The sequence below is a fragment of the Clupea harengus genome, chromosome 11 (genome assembly GCF_900700415.2).
Source record: "Clupea harengus chromosome 11, Ch_v2.0.2, whole genome shotgun sequence".
NCBI lineage: Eukaryota > Metazoa > Chordata > Actinopteri > Clupeiformes > Clupeidae > Clupea > Clupea harengus.
In genome coordinates this window covers 9,165,005-9,180,274 of record NC_045162.1, presented here as the reverse complement: position 1 = coordinate 9,180,274, position 15,270 = coordinate 9,165,005, and the positions used below count along the sequence as shown (strand labels likewise).

At 44.8% G+C, this 15,270-nt stretch overlaps 1 protein-coding gene across 1 annotated transcript; it reads right to left on the bottom strand.

Moving 5' to 3' along the window:
• Positions 1-7,762: 7,762 nt before the first annotated feature.
• On the bottom strand, positions 7,763-10,528 carry LOC116222447. The gene is made up of 2 exons (XM_031576594.1): positions 8,152-10,528; positions 7,763-7,812 (listed from the first exon to the last, which is right to left on the bottom strand). Exon 1 carries the CDS (start codon positions 9,166-9,168, stop codon positions 8,239-8,241), a length of 930 nt encoding a protein of 309 aa, XP_031432454.1. The 5' UTR covers positions 9,169-10,528; the 3' UTR covers positions 7,763-7,812; positions 8,152-8,238.
• Positions 10,529-15,270: the final 4,742 nt, after the last annotated feature.

The window sequence follows — 15,270 nt, the reverse complement described above, 5'->3', positions numbered from 1 at the left end:
CTCAGGGTGAAGTTTTATTACGCACGGGTCATCAGAGTACTAAAGTCATCTTCTAGGATACTGTCCATGGTACCAGGGCAGGCACTTGTGTCTCGATTGTACCGATTTGTCCCTTCAGATAAACGGGTTGTCAATTCTAACAACAGCTAGCTAGCCAGTAACTTACTAATAATGAGTGTAGGCCTACGCTATTAAGCTTGCTATGTGTTTTGTAAGGAGTTTGCATAAATGTTCTGGCTGCTAGGGTTATTAATTACATCTGTCATCTGTTTTTAATAAGCAGTTTTTAATGCGTAACCCGCAGATATTCATTTTGTATGTAATATTGTTCAAGTCTGTCAGTGGACAAAGCTTGAGCATAGGATGTAGCCAAGGATGTGGATTAAGAATTCCATAAAGATCTTAAAAACAGGCCCATTGATGGATGTGAACTGTGCATTGTTCTCTACAAACAAATAGAATTCAAATCTGTTTTCAAAGCTAGTAGACCAAATATAACTAAGCTTTTTTATCTGAAGGAGATTTGCTTATAGCAAGGGTAGGCAATGTATTTCAGAAGCATATTTTTCTATATTTTCTGAAATTCTCTTAAAACCACGACAGCAATGAATACATGAAAAGCTCTGACAATAAAGAGGAAGAAATTCGGCCCAAATGAAATGAATGGATGGTCTACCTGCCTGTCTACCTCACCTACCTCATCAATCAAATTTGAAGGCATGGCCCAAAATGACCAATATCTTCTGATGTAAAGGTCCAAGCTTTGCAAAGTTTGATGCAGTCAATCACCACAACATTCTTTGGACGCATGCCATATCTGTTAAAATTTCGTCAGCGTAATGTCAAAATGTTCTTTTGACTCACCTTTGAAGTTTGCCAAACAACAGTATTGTTCTGCTGGTTCTTAACACCTCTGTAAAATGCTGTTGCATTTTCATCATATTATATTATAGTAATAAACCTAATTTGTAGTCAGGTTCTTTCGGTTGGGAGAATGCACACAGAACGAGGCTGTACACGGACTTTAGAAATAGTTAACAGTCTTTATTATTATTATACAAGTTACTCAGTCAATTCATACGGCTACCAGAAATGCCGGATCAGGTCAGGTTACTAAAAGTCAGTAAGCCTCAGTGCTACTCGACTGAACGACTACCCCAAGGCCCTAAACTAGGCGGGTTACACAGCAATACAACACACCACAATAAATATAAAGTTCCAACACACACCACCGCTGTAGGGCACTGCACACACTCCCACGGCACTGCAATAGGCACACACAAGACGCCAGCCGGGCTACACACAAAGCCACCGTCTCTAAACCCTCCCACCTCAGATCATAAACTGGCTACGCCGTCAGGTTAAAACACACACTCATACACGCGCTCACACAAACACACACACACACACACACAAAAGAATAGAGATTAAAACTTAACTCTCCCGAGTTACAAGACCCTCCCCCGGGGTCTGAGCTTGGGCACTGATCGGTAAGGGGAGAGACAGAAACCACCGATCCAGCACTCGTGAGGTCTCAGCCAGTAACGCCAGCGGAAAACCCCTAACTGAGAAGCAGCCAACGCACTCCTAATTCTTCCCCAGCTTTAGCTACAGGTATCCCACTCTTCACCGCCGGCAGCCCTAAGCAGCATGCGAACGGCAACCACCCCTACACCTTGAATGCAGCTCGACGTGAGCAATCTAGCACCGCTTCCCAGACGCCTCACCTTTCGCTGTGGTCTTCCTTTATCCATGTTGTCTCAGCACTGATTATGTTCCACATTCACTCTCCTCCACTCTCATCAATGACCAGGTGTAGCCCATTAATTAACACCGCCAGCTCACCCCTTAGATCCCTCCCCCAATACAAGAGTCATGTCAAAACATTCCTAACACATCACACATAACGTCATTACATTACACTCCCCCCGTCCATAAAGCAGACTCGCCCTCGAGTCTCAATCAAAACATCTCATAGTCCCGAGACCATCCTGGCAGCCTCCTTGGTCGCCCTTGGCGTGTCGCTTCGAGTAAAGGTGCGTCCTGGCGTGTCTCCTCCTCCATCGCCATCTGGTTAGCCGTGGGTATCTGCATGGCCCCCGTTTGTGAAGGTTCTTGACCACCTTGGAGCTGTGTAGTTTGAGCGGGTCGGTCCCCTTGCCGTTGTAATCCAACCGAGATGGCACAGCTTTCTGCGTCACGGCTTGATCCTCCTGTAGGTCTGGCTGGGGGCACCCTGGCTCTGGCTCCTGGCACTACCGCCTCGCCCTCTCGACCGATTATAGAGGATGGAGATCGCAGACGGGTCTCATTAGGTGGTATGGCAGCTGTCAGTGGTCTCGCTGCACCCCCTTGATTGGTAGCCTCTGTCACAGAAGAAAGACATGGTTTGAGTCTGTTGAAGTGCACCACTGTTTCTGTCCCCCCCTCCACTGGCCTTAGTCTATACAGAACTTCTGTTATCCTTTCTATGATCTTATAAGGACCCTTAAACCTTCGTTGTAATTTTGGACAAAGCCCCCTTTTCCTAGCTGTTCCACGGACCCACACCAATTCCCCTTCTGAATAATACTGGAAATGTGCTCTAAAATCATAATCTTCCTTCTGCTTCCTGGAGGCTCTTAACTGATGCCCTTTTACCGCATCTACCACTGTAGACAGTGTCTCCAACAATCTAGCCACATATTCTGAAGCCGAAGAGCCTTTTTCCCCATTACCCAGGTCAAGCATAACGTCCACCGGCAGGACTATCTCTTTCCCAAAAAGAACTTTGTATGGTGTGAACCCTGTACTCGAGTGAACACTACTCCTATAAGCCATCATCACATAAGGCAACAGGATATCCCAGTTAGATTGGTTATCATCTACAAAGAGCGACAACATTGACCCCAGTGTTCTGTTAAACCTTTCAATCATTCCATCCGATTGAGGGTGATAAGGTGTAGTCCTGGTCTTATGAATGTTCAACAACTGGCAAACTTCTTTAAACAACCTAGATTCAAAATTACGGCCCTGATCAGTATGAATTGTGCGGGGGGCTCCAAAGCGGCACACCCACTGTTCAACCAACAACTTTGCCACCGTTTCAGCTTCCTGATTAGGAAGAGGAAACGCCTCCGTCCATTTTGAGAAGTAGTCCCCAATAACTACAATGTATTTGTTTTCTCTGGGGGTTCCAGGGAGAGGTCCTAAGATGTCCAATGCTACACGCTCATAGGGCCTAGAAGTTACCACAGATTGAAGTGGTGCACGCCACTGTTTTCCCGCAGCTTTTCGGGACCCACAATCTTTACACTCCCTTACACACCATTGTTTCACATCCCCAAACCAGCCCATCCAATAGAAACGATCTTTTACTTTTGCTTGTAATTTCTGTATTCCCAGGTGACCACCTGTAGCATCGTTATGCAACTGTCTTAAGACTTTTGGCACCATAGAACTGGGAATAACAATCTGGACCTGGTTTGCAGCATCTGAATTTGATGGGGGAAACCTCACCAATCGGGAGCCCTGCATTTGTATCTGAGCCCACACAGCTACATACTTCTGCAGATCAGCCGGTGGTTGCAAACAATTCGTTCCCTCGGATTTTACAGCAATGATCTTCTGTAGCTCGGCATCCTCTCTCTGAGCCTGAGCCAATTCATCCCCTTCCCACCCCGTGTTTGCATTAGGAGTTATGTTATGTACCGCCGCTATCACTGGCCCCCCTTGTGTCTGTACGACTGGCTGAGAGACCACTGGCGTTGACAGATAAGCAGGCAGCCTAGAGAGGGCATCTGCATTTGTATGCCCTCGTCCAGGACGGTGTACAATTTTATACTGGAAGCTAGCAAGCTGCTCTACCCACCTGGCTAATTGTCCCTCCAACCCTTGGAAATTATGCAGCCACCTCAAGGAGTTATGATCTGTCCGTAGGACAAACTCCTTACCCAGCAGATAGTGTTTAAAATGCTTTATGAAAGTAACCACTCAATAGCTCCTTCTTTGTTGTTGCATATTTTCTCTCCTGTTTGGTTAGAGCCCTACTGGCGTATGCGATCACCTGTTCAAACCCTCCCTCTTCTTGTGACAACACAGCCCCAATACCTGCATCGCTAGCATCCGTATCGAGAACAAATGTTTTGGAGGGATCTGGGTATGCGAGAACTGGGGCTGACATCAAACTCAGTTTCAGTTGTTCAAAGGCTGTTTGACACACCTCTGTCCATTTAAAGCGCCTGCCTTTCTCTGTGAGCTGGTGCAGAGGGCGAGCCATCCCAGCAAACCCCTTTACAAACCTCCTATAATAAGAGGCTAAGCCCACAAAGCTCCTCACCTCTGTCTGATTCTTGGGCACCGGCCACTGACGCACCGCCTCTACTTTTTCTGGATCTGCCTTCACACCCTTGCATGAAATGATATGCCCCAAATACTGTACCTGACTGGCAAACAACTTGCACTTTGTGGGCTTAACTTTAAGGTTAGCCTGACGTAGTTTTGTTAAAACTTCGTCCAGGCGGCCTAAATGCTCTTGAAATGTACGGCCAAAAATAATAATATCGTCCAGGTACACCAGACAGGTGGTCCACTGAAGATCTGCCAGCACCAGATCCATCAGTCGCTGAAATGTACTAGGACTATTACAAAGGCCAAAACTGAGTACATTAAATTCAAACAAGCCTTGCCGTGTGGTACATTTACATTTACATTTAGTCATTTAGCAGACGCTTTTGTCCAAAGCGACGTACAAGGGAGAGAATATTCAAGCTACGAGCAATAGAACCTGGTGTAACAATAAATAAATACTACTTTACATTAGAAATATAACAAAATGAAATAAAAAGAAAGAAAGAGTGCAGAAGTGTAACTGCTGTAGTTGCAAGTTACGCACTAGTCGAAGTGCCAGTTAGGACGGGAAGTGCTCTCTGAAGAGTTGGGTCTTCAAAAGCTTCTTAAAGGTAGAGAGGGACGCCCCTGCTCTGGTAGTGCTGGGCAGCTCATTCCACCAACGTGGAACTACAAATGAGAATAGTCTGGACTGCCGTGCTTGCACAGACGGCAGTGCCAAACGACGCTCACTAGAAGAGCGCAGCATCCTGGGTGTAACATTTGCCCTTACAAGAGCATTTAGGTAGGTGGGAGCAGAACCATCAAGCACTTTGTAGGCAAGCATAAGTGACTTGAACTTAATGCGAGCAGCTACAGGCAGCCAGTGGAGGTCAATGAGTAGCGGGGTGACGTGTGCCCTCTTCGGTTGGTTGAACACCAGACGCGCCGCCGCGTTCTGGATCATTTGTAGTGGTTTCACCACGCAAGCCGGCAGGCCCGTTAGGAGGGCGTTGCAGTAATCAAGGCGGGAATTCACCAAGGTTTGCACCAGCAGCTGGGTGGCATACTGGGTTAGGTACGGCCTGATTTTGCGGATGTTGAATAGCGCAAAGCGGCAGGACCTAGAGACAGAGGCAATGTGGTCCGTGAAAGTCAGTTGGTCATCAATAATGACCCCGAGGTTTCTTGCTGTTTTGGATGGAACAAGAGACAAGGAGTCAATATTGATGCTGATGTTGTGGTGGATGGCCTGTTTGGCTGGAAAGACCATCAGTTCCGTTTTGGCCAGGTTCAGCTGAAGGTGGTGGTTTTTCATCCATGTGGATATATCAGCAAGACAGTCCGAGATCCGCGCCGAGACAGTGGTGTCCTCAGGAGGGAAAGACAGAAACAGTTGAGTATCATCGGCATAGCAATGATAGGAAAAACCATGCGAGCGGATGATAGGGCCCAGCGAAGTGGTGTAAATGGCAAAGAGAAGTGGTCCCATCACCGAGCCTTGGGGCACCCCTGTGGTAAGGTGGTGAGGTACAGACAGCTGACCTTGCCATGACACATTGAACGAGCGCCCAGTGAGGTACGATTCAAACCAGGAGTGCGCCTTGCCAGAAATGCCCATACTTGACAGTATGGACAGAAGGATGCAGTGGTTGACTGTATCAAACGCAGCTGATAAATCAAGCAGGACGAGAGCTGAGGATTGAGCTGCTGCTCTAGCTGTTTTCAAGGCCTCCGTCACAGACAACAGGGCTGTTTCGGTGGAGTGACCACTTTTGAATCCAGACTGGTTTGGATCGAGGAGATTGTTCCTTGCTAGGAACTCTGTGACCTGTTTGGAAGCTGCCCTCTCAATGGTTTTTGATAGGAGCGTGAGAAGTGAGACCGGTCGATAGTTTCCCACCTGAGTGGGATCGAGAGACGGCTTCTTGAGCAGCGGTGTTACCCGAGCCACTTTAAATGAAGAAGGGAATGTTCCAGAATTAAATGAAGCATTAATCACCTGTGTTATTGCCGGTAAGACGGCAGGCGATATGGCTTGAAGGATATTGGATGGGATGGGGTCCAGCGGGCATGTAGTTGGACGGCTACCTGTTAGGATTTTGGAGACCTCACTCTCGCTGAGAGGGGTGAAAGAAGGAAATGATGAGCCATTGACGGTTGCGCCCTTAGGGGGGGAGACAGTTGGTCGAACTGTTTCCCGATGGCTGCCACTTTCTCTGTGAAAAAGGAAGCAAAGTTATCAGCAGTGAGGTTAGTAGCTGGGGGAGGAGGAGGAGGGTAGAGCAGAGTTTTGAAGGTGGAGAATAGTTTCCGAGCGTCAGTTGCACCGTTGATCTTGTCGTTGAAAAAAGTCTTCTTAGCAGCAGTGATGCTGGATGAGAAGGAGGCCAGCAGTGTCTGGTAGCTTGCAAGATCGTCCAGTGCTGCAGATTTGTGCCACTTTCTCTCAGCCGCTCTGAGATTGGAGCGCTGCGTTCGGAGGGTATCACTCAGCCACGAATGAGACTGGGTAGAACGAGCAGGTCTGGTGGAAAGTGGACACAAAGTATCCAAGCATGAGCTCAGAGTGGAGCAGAGTGATTCTGTGGCATCATCGACACCTAGTGAGGAGAAAGTGGATAAAGGTGGAAGAGCAGAAGAAACCAGAGTGGTAAACGCGGTCTTCTGTTTATCTTTCGGATCCATCTCCACTTGCCAGTAACCACTGGCTAAATCAAGTGTTGAGAACCAGCAAGCTTTATTCAAACTGTCAAGGGCATCATCAATACGTGGCAATGGATAGGCATCCTTCCGGGTCAAATCATTTAATTTGCGATAGTCAACACAAAACCGGAGGCCGCCATCGCGCTTGCGTACCAAAACCACTGGTGCTGCCCAAGGACTATGAGAGGGCTGAATAATGTCGTTTGCCAGCATTTGTTTTAAATGTTCAGTCACCTCTTGCTGTAGATGGATGGGAACACGGCGGGGTGGCAACTTCACAGGCTTTGCATCCCCTGTATCAATCTGGTGTAGCGTCAGGTGAGTTCTCCCCAAGTCACCCTCCCCCTCACTAAACACAGGCATATTTCTCTGTAACAAGTCACGGATATCTGTTAAGTCAGATGGAGCAAAACTTTTCTGATGCAACCCAAAATGTGCTATAAGCTTGTCAACAGTCCATGGCTCATTTGAGCAATCCTCATCCTCTCCCATACCTAAATGCTCACCCTTACAGCCCACCTCAATGTCAGTATGTAAAGTGGCCACCCTCATCCCCCCTTCAATGTAATGGAATCCTTAGTTACATTAATCACTCTTATAGGTAGCCTCCCCATTTCCACTCTACAGACCACCCGAGCTATCATGACATCACATTGGTTTGAAAATGTGTCTAATGGTTCCAACATACCCTCAAAGCTGGGTTCGAAGGAATTTTCCACCTTGCCAGCAATGATTATCTCACCACGTGGGGAATAACAGTGTCCTCGGGGATGATTACTGTCCGGGGCTTATCCAGGTCTGCCGGAATGATCAGGGGAAACATTTTACCCATTATTCGGCACTCATTTTTACCAAAATCCACTACCACCCCATATTTACTCAAAAAGTCAAAACCCAAGAGAATATCCTGGGAAGGCACATCAGCCACCAAAAACTCAGCAATTAACGCCAATGAATCAAACTGGCAGACTGTTTGCCATTTCCCCAAAATCTTCATCCTCCCCCCATTAGCTGCAGCAACATCACCATGATGTCCAGACAGTTCCGACCCCCCATTAGTGATTTTGAGCCAAAGTTGTTTTGGGATGACGGATAATGTAGCCCCACTATCTACCAATAGAAGGGAGTCTGACGCACCTATTCTTGCTGTGATGTATCCTGAGCCACCATTGTCGCTTGCAGAGGCCGCATATGTACTGATGCGCCTGGGGGCAGGCAGTGGGCCTACGATACCTGCCCCCTGTAGTTTCCCTGCAAATATGGGCAGTTTCGTTTTATGTGTCTAGAACACCCACACTCCCAACAGCCATCCCCCGCCCCCCTGGCTTGAGTTAAGGGACCTTGTGGTTCAACATTGTTCCGGGAAGCTCGTCCTGACTCCCTAGAAAACATAGTTGAAGTGGCATTTTTACTAGACTGTTGGATATTAGTCACTGTTGTACGAAGATGTTTTACTTCCTGCCTCAATTCTTCCACCATCCCTAGCAGTACTTCCATTTGTTGATCACTTTTCGGTTTGTGCTCCACCACTCCCCTAACTTTAGCATCGGGCATCAGATGGGTTTGCTCCAAATTCCTGAGAAGCTCCATCTCAGAGGCAAGATCAATAGCCTCTTCTAACGTTTTAGGTTTTGCACTGCGCAGGCTAATCCGGAATTCACCACTAGAAAAATGGGTAAAAAACTGATCTCTAGCCAACATATCCCGTATGTAGTTATCAGCTGTGGGGTAAGCTTTAGTGGCAAGACGCCGTAAAGCATTGCCAAATTCCCTAGCTGTCTCGTTATGCATATGGCGCCGGGCGGTGAAGCTAGCCCTACTCCAGTCATCACTGTCACAGGGCTCAAAACATCTAGCCATAGCTGCTTTCAACAATGCATAGTTTTCTTTGGCATCACTCGGCAACCCACTATACATGTCTCTGGCACGCCCAGAAAGTAGTAGAGACATAAATTTTAGCTTCAAGGGCTCATTCCAATTATTAACCTCTGCCGCTAGATCGAACTGCTCTGACCAGTCAGACCACTCACGGCCTACACCAGTGAATGTCTCCGGCATGAACACCGGCCTAGCAGTAGCTATAGCCTCCCTTGCTCTCCCTGCGTCGTTAACAGCATCGAGCCTATCTGGCGCATTCTCTTCCCCGTCTGACATTGTTACAACAGTATCTAGGTCAATTAAATTATGAAAATTAGAGAATATCCCACCGCTGCCACCAGTGTAATAAACCTAATTTGTAGTCAGGTTCTTTCGGTTGGGAGAATGCACACAGAACGAGGCTGTACACGGACTTTAGAAATAGTTAACAGTCTTTATTATTATACAAGTTACTCAGTCAATTCATACGGCTACCAGAAATGCCGGATCAGGTCAGGTTACTAAAAGTCAGTAAGCCTCAGTGCTACTCGACTGAACGACTACCCCAAGGCCCTAAACTAGGCGGGTTACACAGCAATATAACACACCACAATAAATATAAAGTTCCAACACACACCACCGCTGTAGGGCACTGCACACACTCCCACGGCACTGCAATAGGCACACACAAGACGCCAGCCGGGCTACACACAAAGCCACCGTCTCTAAACCCTCCCACCTCAGATCATAAACTGGCTACGCCGTCAGGTTAAAACACACACTCATACACGCGCTCACACAAACACACACACACAAAAGAATAGAGATTAAAACTTAACTCTCCCGAGTTACAAGACCCTCCCCCGGGGTCTGAGCTTGGGCACTGATCGGTAAGGGGAGAGACAGAAATCACCGATCCAGCACTCGTGAGGTCTCAGCCAGTAACGCCAGCGGAAAACCCCTAACTGAGAAGCAGCCAACGCACTCCTAATTCTTCCCCAGCTTTAGCTACAGGTATCCCACTCTTCACCGCCGGCAGCCCTAAGCAGCATGCGAACGGCAACCACCCCTACACCTTGAATGCAGCTCGACGTGAGCAATCTAGCACCGCTTCCCAGACGCCTCACCTTTCGCTGTGGTCTTCCTTTATCCATGTTGTCTCAGCACTGATTATGTTCCACGTTCACTCTCCTCCACTCTCATCAATGACCAGGTGTAGCCCATTAATTAACACCGCCAGCTCACCCCTTATATCCCTCCCCCAATACAAGAGTCATGTCAAAACATTCCTAACACATCACACATAACGTCATTACATTACATTATATTATATTATAGTAACTCGGGAGAGGAGATTCCTCCTCTGAGTGCCCATAGAAAAGGAACATTTGCCATTTCATTTGCACAGTTAGAGCTATATCTTGCCTTAAAGGTTACCTTTATTTTTATTCTATATCTTTAATCTAGCATGGTAGTTGTGCGTTGACTGTATACTGTATGTACTGTAAATACAGTGTTTTCTTTATCTACAACATTGTGTGTTTTGTGTAAGTTATGTGAATTGCTGCTGCAACACTGCAATTTCCCTTTAGAGATAAATCAAGTACTCTATCTATCAATCTATCTATCCATCTATCTATGTATCCACCCATCTATCTATCTATCTATCTAACATAATTTTAATATAGCCTAGTATAGCTGGGCTACAGTCGACTGGTGGTAACTCTCTTGTGAGAGATCTTGTTAGTCTACATGCAATCGTGCATGAGGTAGCTCACAATGACGCCAATGGCGTGGGCGCACCTTTATAAAGTCACACTAAAAGGCTAACAAGCATTGTCTGGATTTCTGGAGACGAGTGTGAGGACGTCTGCAACTGGACACAGTAAGTTTACTTTTTAAATATAATTTATTTTGAGTGTGAAGTCAGCGTGTATATTTAACAGAACTAAATGTATCTTATTACTTGGTATTATAAATTGCCGTAGAAATTTAAGATATCCTACACCACACGGATAGCTACTTCCCTTAGAGAGAGAACATGAACTTAACTGTTATCCAAAGCTGTGAGTCATTCCATAATGAGTGAATTGCATACTTTTTTGTTTTGCAGATCACTGTATTTCCTTAGTCATCTTTCTTAATTTTCAAGGTGTCCAATCAACTCTCCCTGATGATGAGATACTTCCGAGTCACATGGCAAAGCACTCTTTTACTGTGTCTGACGCTTATGGCTGCGTCTTCCACTCCGTTGCCGCGGCTCCTCATGATGTCCAGCGGCGCGGGTATCCCAAGCCCCCCGGGCATCAACGGAGAAATCAACACTGAATGCTGGGAGGCGGCATCACGAGCGATCATCCACTCGCGCAAGTTGCGTGTGTCGGAAAGTATCGATAGTCTGTGGGACTTTCTGAGTCACCTGCGATCGTCACATCAGCCAAAGCACAAGGATCTGTTTATAGACCTAGCGCAAAACTTTTGGGGAAAGTATGTGAACTGTGTCCTAGCAAGGGCACACGGAATGGGTAAGCGCCTGTCTACATCAAAGCGAGCCACAACGGGAGCAAACTGAAACATATTTTATTTTTATTCATGACATTTTAGTTTTCCGGACAGCGCTATATTTAAGTATTATCAAAGTAAATATTTTTTGTGCTACATGTTCAAATACTTGTTATTATTGAATCAACCAAGGGAATTTCAGTACAAATGTGTGTTTGAATTTGTATCATTATTGTCAATCATATTATCATTTATCATTATTGTCTACCTGACCTCCTTTCCATCACATCTCAGCAAACACAAAATAGCATATTGCATATCTTATAACATAAGTAATAATGTTGATTACACCTTAATATACCACCTGAAAGATGAAGGTGACATTTCAATGTGCATGAATGACTTGACCAAGAAGAAAAGAGGAGGGCACAACACAGAAATACTTAAATGCTCAGGGCAGGATGGCATCTTGATGTCCCCAGCTCTAAAGATAAGAGGGAGAAGTGAGAGGTAAATATTACAAAGACAAGTTTGAAGCTGCACATAAGAGTAGGGAGGTGCTAATTTAATGTGGAGAATATGAGAAATACGTTTTCTGCTGAAATTATGTTACATAGTTTTGTGGCAATAATTACATTTTGTAATTATTAGGGTGAGTGACATTTTTAGAACTGAAACAAACAGAAACCTATGTTTGTTCAGATTATAGAGCGCTCTCTCTCTCTCTCTCTCTCTCTCTCTCTCTCTCTCTCTGTCATCCAATGTCACAATTGTTCTAGCTCTTTCACTTACAAGCACCATGCTGGAGGTAAAGAAATAAAAGAGGATTTGTAAACATGCCAAGTCTGATGGGCTTGAAGTGATTATTTCCTGCTCTGAATGTAATAAGCAAGTTTTTGAGAGGTGAGTTGCTGGACCTTTTCATACTTGTAGCCTTTTTGTATGGTAGTGATGTTGTAGCCTACCCTGTTAGAGAGTATTGGAGATGGTGATTAGGAGGAATTTGATGTATGTTAAGCTGATAAGTAATAATGACATTTGACAAAGGCATCTTCATAATGAAATTGTTAATATCTGTCAATTCCATTCAAGTAGAACAGAAAAAATGTGTCCTAAATTGCCAGATGGCCTGCTTGCTACTGGAATGTCAAACCTAGTTAAGCAGAGGCTTATAATCAGTAACCTCTGCTGTAATGAAGTAGGCCTATACAACGTACAGATTTTCAACACAATTTTACTCATGCTTATTTTCACTTACTAAGCTAGAATGATTAACACCGTCTATGCAATGTGATAACAAAGGAAACAAGGGGTAGAAGTAGGCTACAATTGGGAGTGGCAGTTTGGATGGAAGAGACATTCACACAAAGGGGTAATTTGTGCCCAATATCTAAATATTGCCACACAAAGCCACATCATCTAATGACCACTGGAGAATGCAGTCAGCTCTTATGAGGAGCCACATCATCTAATGACCACTGGAGATTGCAGTCAGCTCTTATGAGGACCCAAAACACATCATCTAATGACCACTGGAGATTGCAAGGAAGCTGTTATGAGGAGCCAAAACACATCAAAAAACAATCCATGACTGACATGGACTGGGGTGAGGTTACCTGGTGGTAGCTATAACTCACGGAAGTAGTTCAGAGTAATTGCTTCAAAACCCAACGGGTCTCCAGCTGCTACAAACAATAACCACAATCAGTGCCGTCAATCCATATCAACGGCAAGTGAGGCATCTCCACCGACGCTCAAAACCCAACAGGAGGGCCCACCAGGAAAATCAGCGGTTTTGAGTGATTAGTCCAGCAAATAAATAACGATATTTATTTGTCATGGAGAGTTATTAGCTCTATTCTGTTTGATAATGACACCTGTGGTGAGTTGGCGGTGGGGCGGTGGGGCCGTTGGCTGGGTTTATGAAGCCCGGAGGACTGTGGGGTAGGTTATGACATGATGCTTTTGAGTTGCTTGGGAAATCAGCATGGCATTTCACCTGTGCGTCAGAGAGAATATGCTTTTGGTCCGTTGTTTATTTGCCTGGATATTGCTCTGGTGTGCATTGGGAGGGTAGGCCTGGTAATGAACCATCTGTGAACAGCAGTGAGAATGGAAGAAGTGCATTGCCACGAAATAGCCTAGGAATCGTGAGTTAAGGCTGTGAAATAGATATAGAAATAAGCTGTTCAATTCAGCACGCTTCTGAAGAGTGGAATACATTGAATGTATCAAAAGAAAGCAGAAGTCAATTTTGAATGAATTAGACTTTGAGACTGATAATGATTATTAGTTATTATATAATTAAATAATTAGATAATTATTAATAGTAATATTTGTACTACCAAAAACTGTAGTAGTAGAGTAGTTGTAAGTAGTTGTAAGAGTTGTAGTACTAATATTACTAGCATTGGCATTATTGTGACTGATGGTAATGCAGTGTAGCCTTGATCATCATATCATTATTGTTACAAAATGTATTATTTTATAAGTTGTACACTAAATTAGTACATAGATCTTCATCATCAGAACCATGTTTGGTTCTGGTTTGGTCTTTTTTGTTTATAAAGAAAATAATAGTAGCCTTCTATTACACAATGTCACCAAAAAAATCCTGTAGGCTAGGCTCAAAATCCAACCCAATGATTGCCAACAGCATAACTTACCAGTTCAATAATGTTAGTGAGAAAAGAAACTGTGTCTATGTGTGTGTGTGTGTGTGTGTGAGTGAGAGAGAGAGAGAGAGTGTGTGTTTGTGTGAGTGAGAGTGAGAGAGAGAGAGAAAGAGTGTGTGTGTGTGTGTGAGTGAGTGAGTGTGGTTGGCGTTCGCCATCCTATGGAGAAAAACAGTCATTACAAGTTTGGCCTTGCACCTTCTATCCAGTGGAGAATATATTAGTAATTTTAACTTCCTTGTACTAAACCTGGCCTCTGTCAAGAATGAAGGAGGAAAAAAAGGTTTGGAGTGCTTCTTAAAGTAGATAGATAGATAGATGGATACTTTATTAATCCCGAGGGAAGTAGCACTATGCAACAATTTGACACTTTTTTAAGTATGGTTTTATAGGCAACTAGTTTTGGTACCATCCTCAAATTCATTTTGACAGCTGAAGGAATATTTGTAATAGTTGGTAAACATGGATTATTTTATGAGAGTACAAATGGTGTTATTTAGGCAGTCTGTGATAAAGTGGGCGTGGTTCCAAACAGTTAACACGTTCGGTTGAGGGAGTCAGATAGCGGGGGTTAAATCTAATTGGCCATGGAGTCAACCAAACAAAAGATAGATGGGTGTGACTAAATTACTTTTAAAAAGGTGAGCGCGCCATTCATACAGTGGGTATTAGGAATTTAGGGTTTTAGGATATTGGGTTGTTTGGGGTTAGAGAGTAGAATGTGAGATCATCCATGGACATCTTCTGTTGAAAGCTTAGAGCCTTTCAATAAACAAAACCGCAGATACACGTGTTTGGCCTCCTCGTCTTCTGATTGCGAAATATGGAATGAGTTGCACTTTTCTCCGCAACATAGCATATGGTCATGTGAAGGACAGATAAACACCTGTGTCTTTCCCATTAGCCATCCAGGATATGTCCTATATAGTTCTGTGTACCAGGCTGGAATACCCTGCAAAAATGGAAGAAAGGTTTTCACAGCATGACATTGCCAGCTACACTGCCAAAAGACACCAGCTAGTGTGTTGGCAAGCTTCTATCAGTGCCACCTGGGCTGTTGGTGAAGTTTGCAAGGTTTTTGCATCCCTTTTACATAGTTAGCTTACTAGTTTTGGAACAGAACTCCGTATTGCTGCTTTAATGGTGTGAGGACCTGGAGACTGTGTGCTCATGTACAGGCAAATAATACCCTACAACTCATAAGAGACTTAAAAACAGTTTA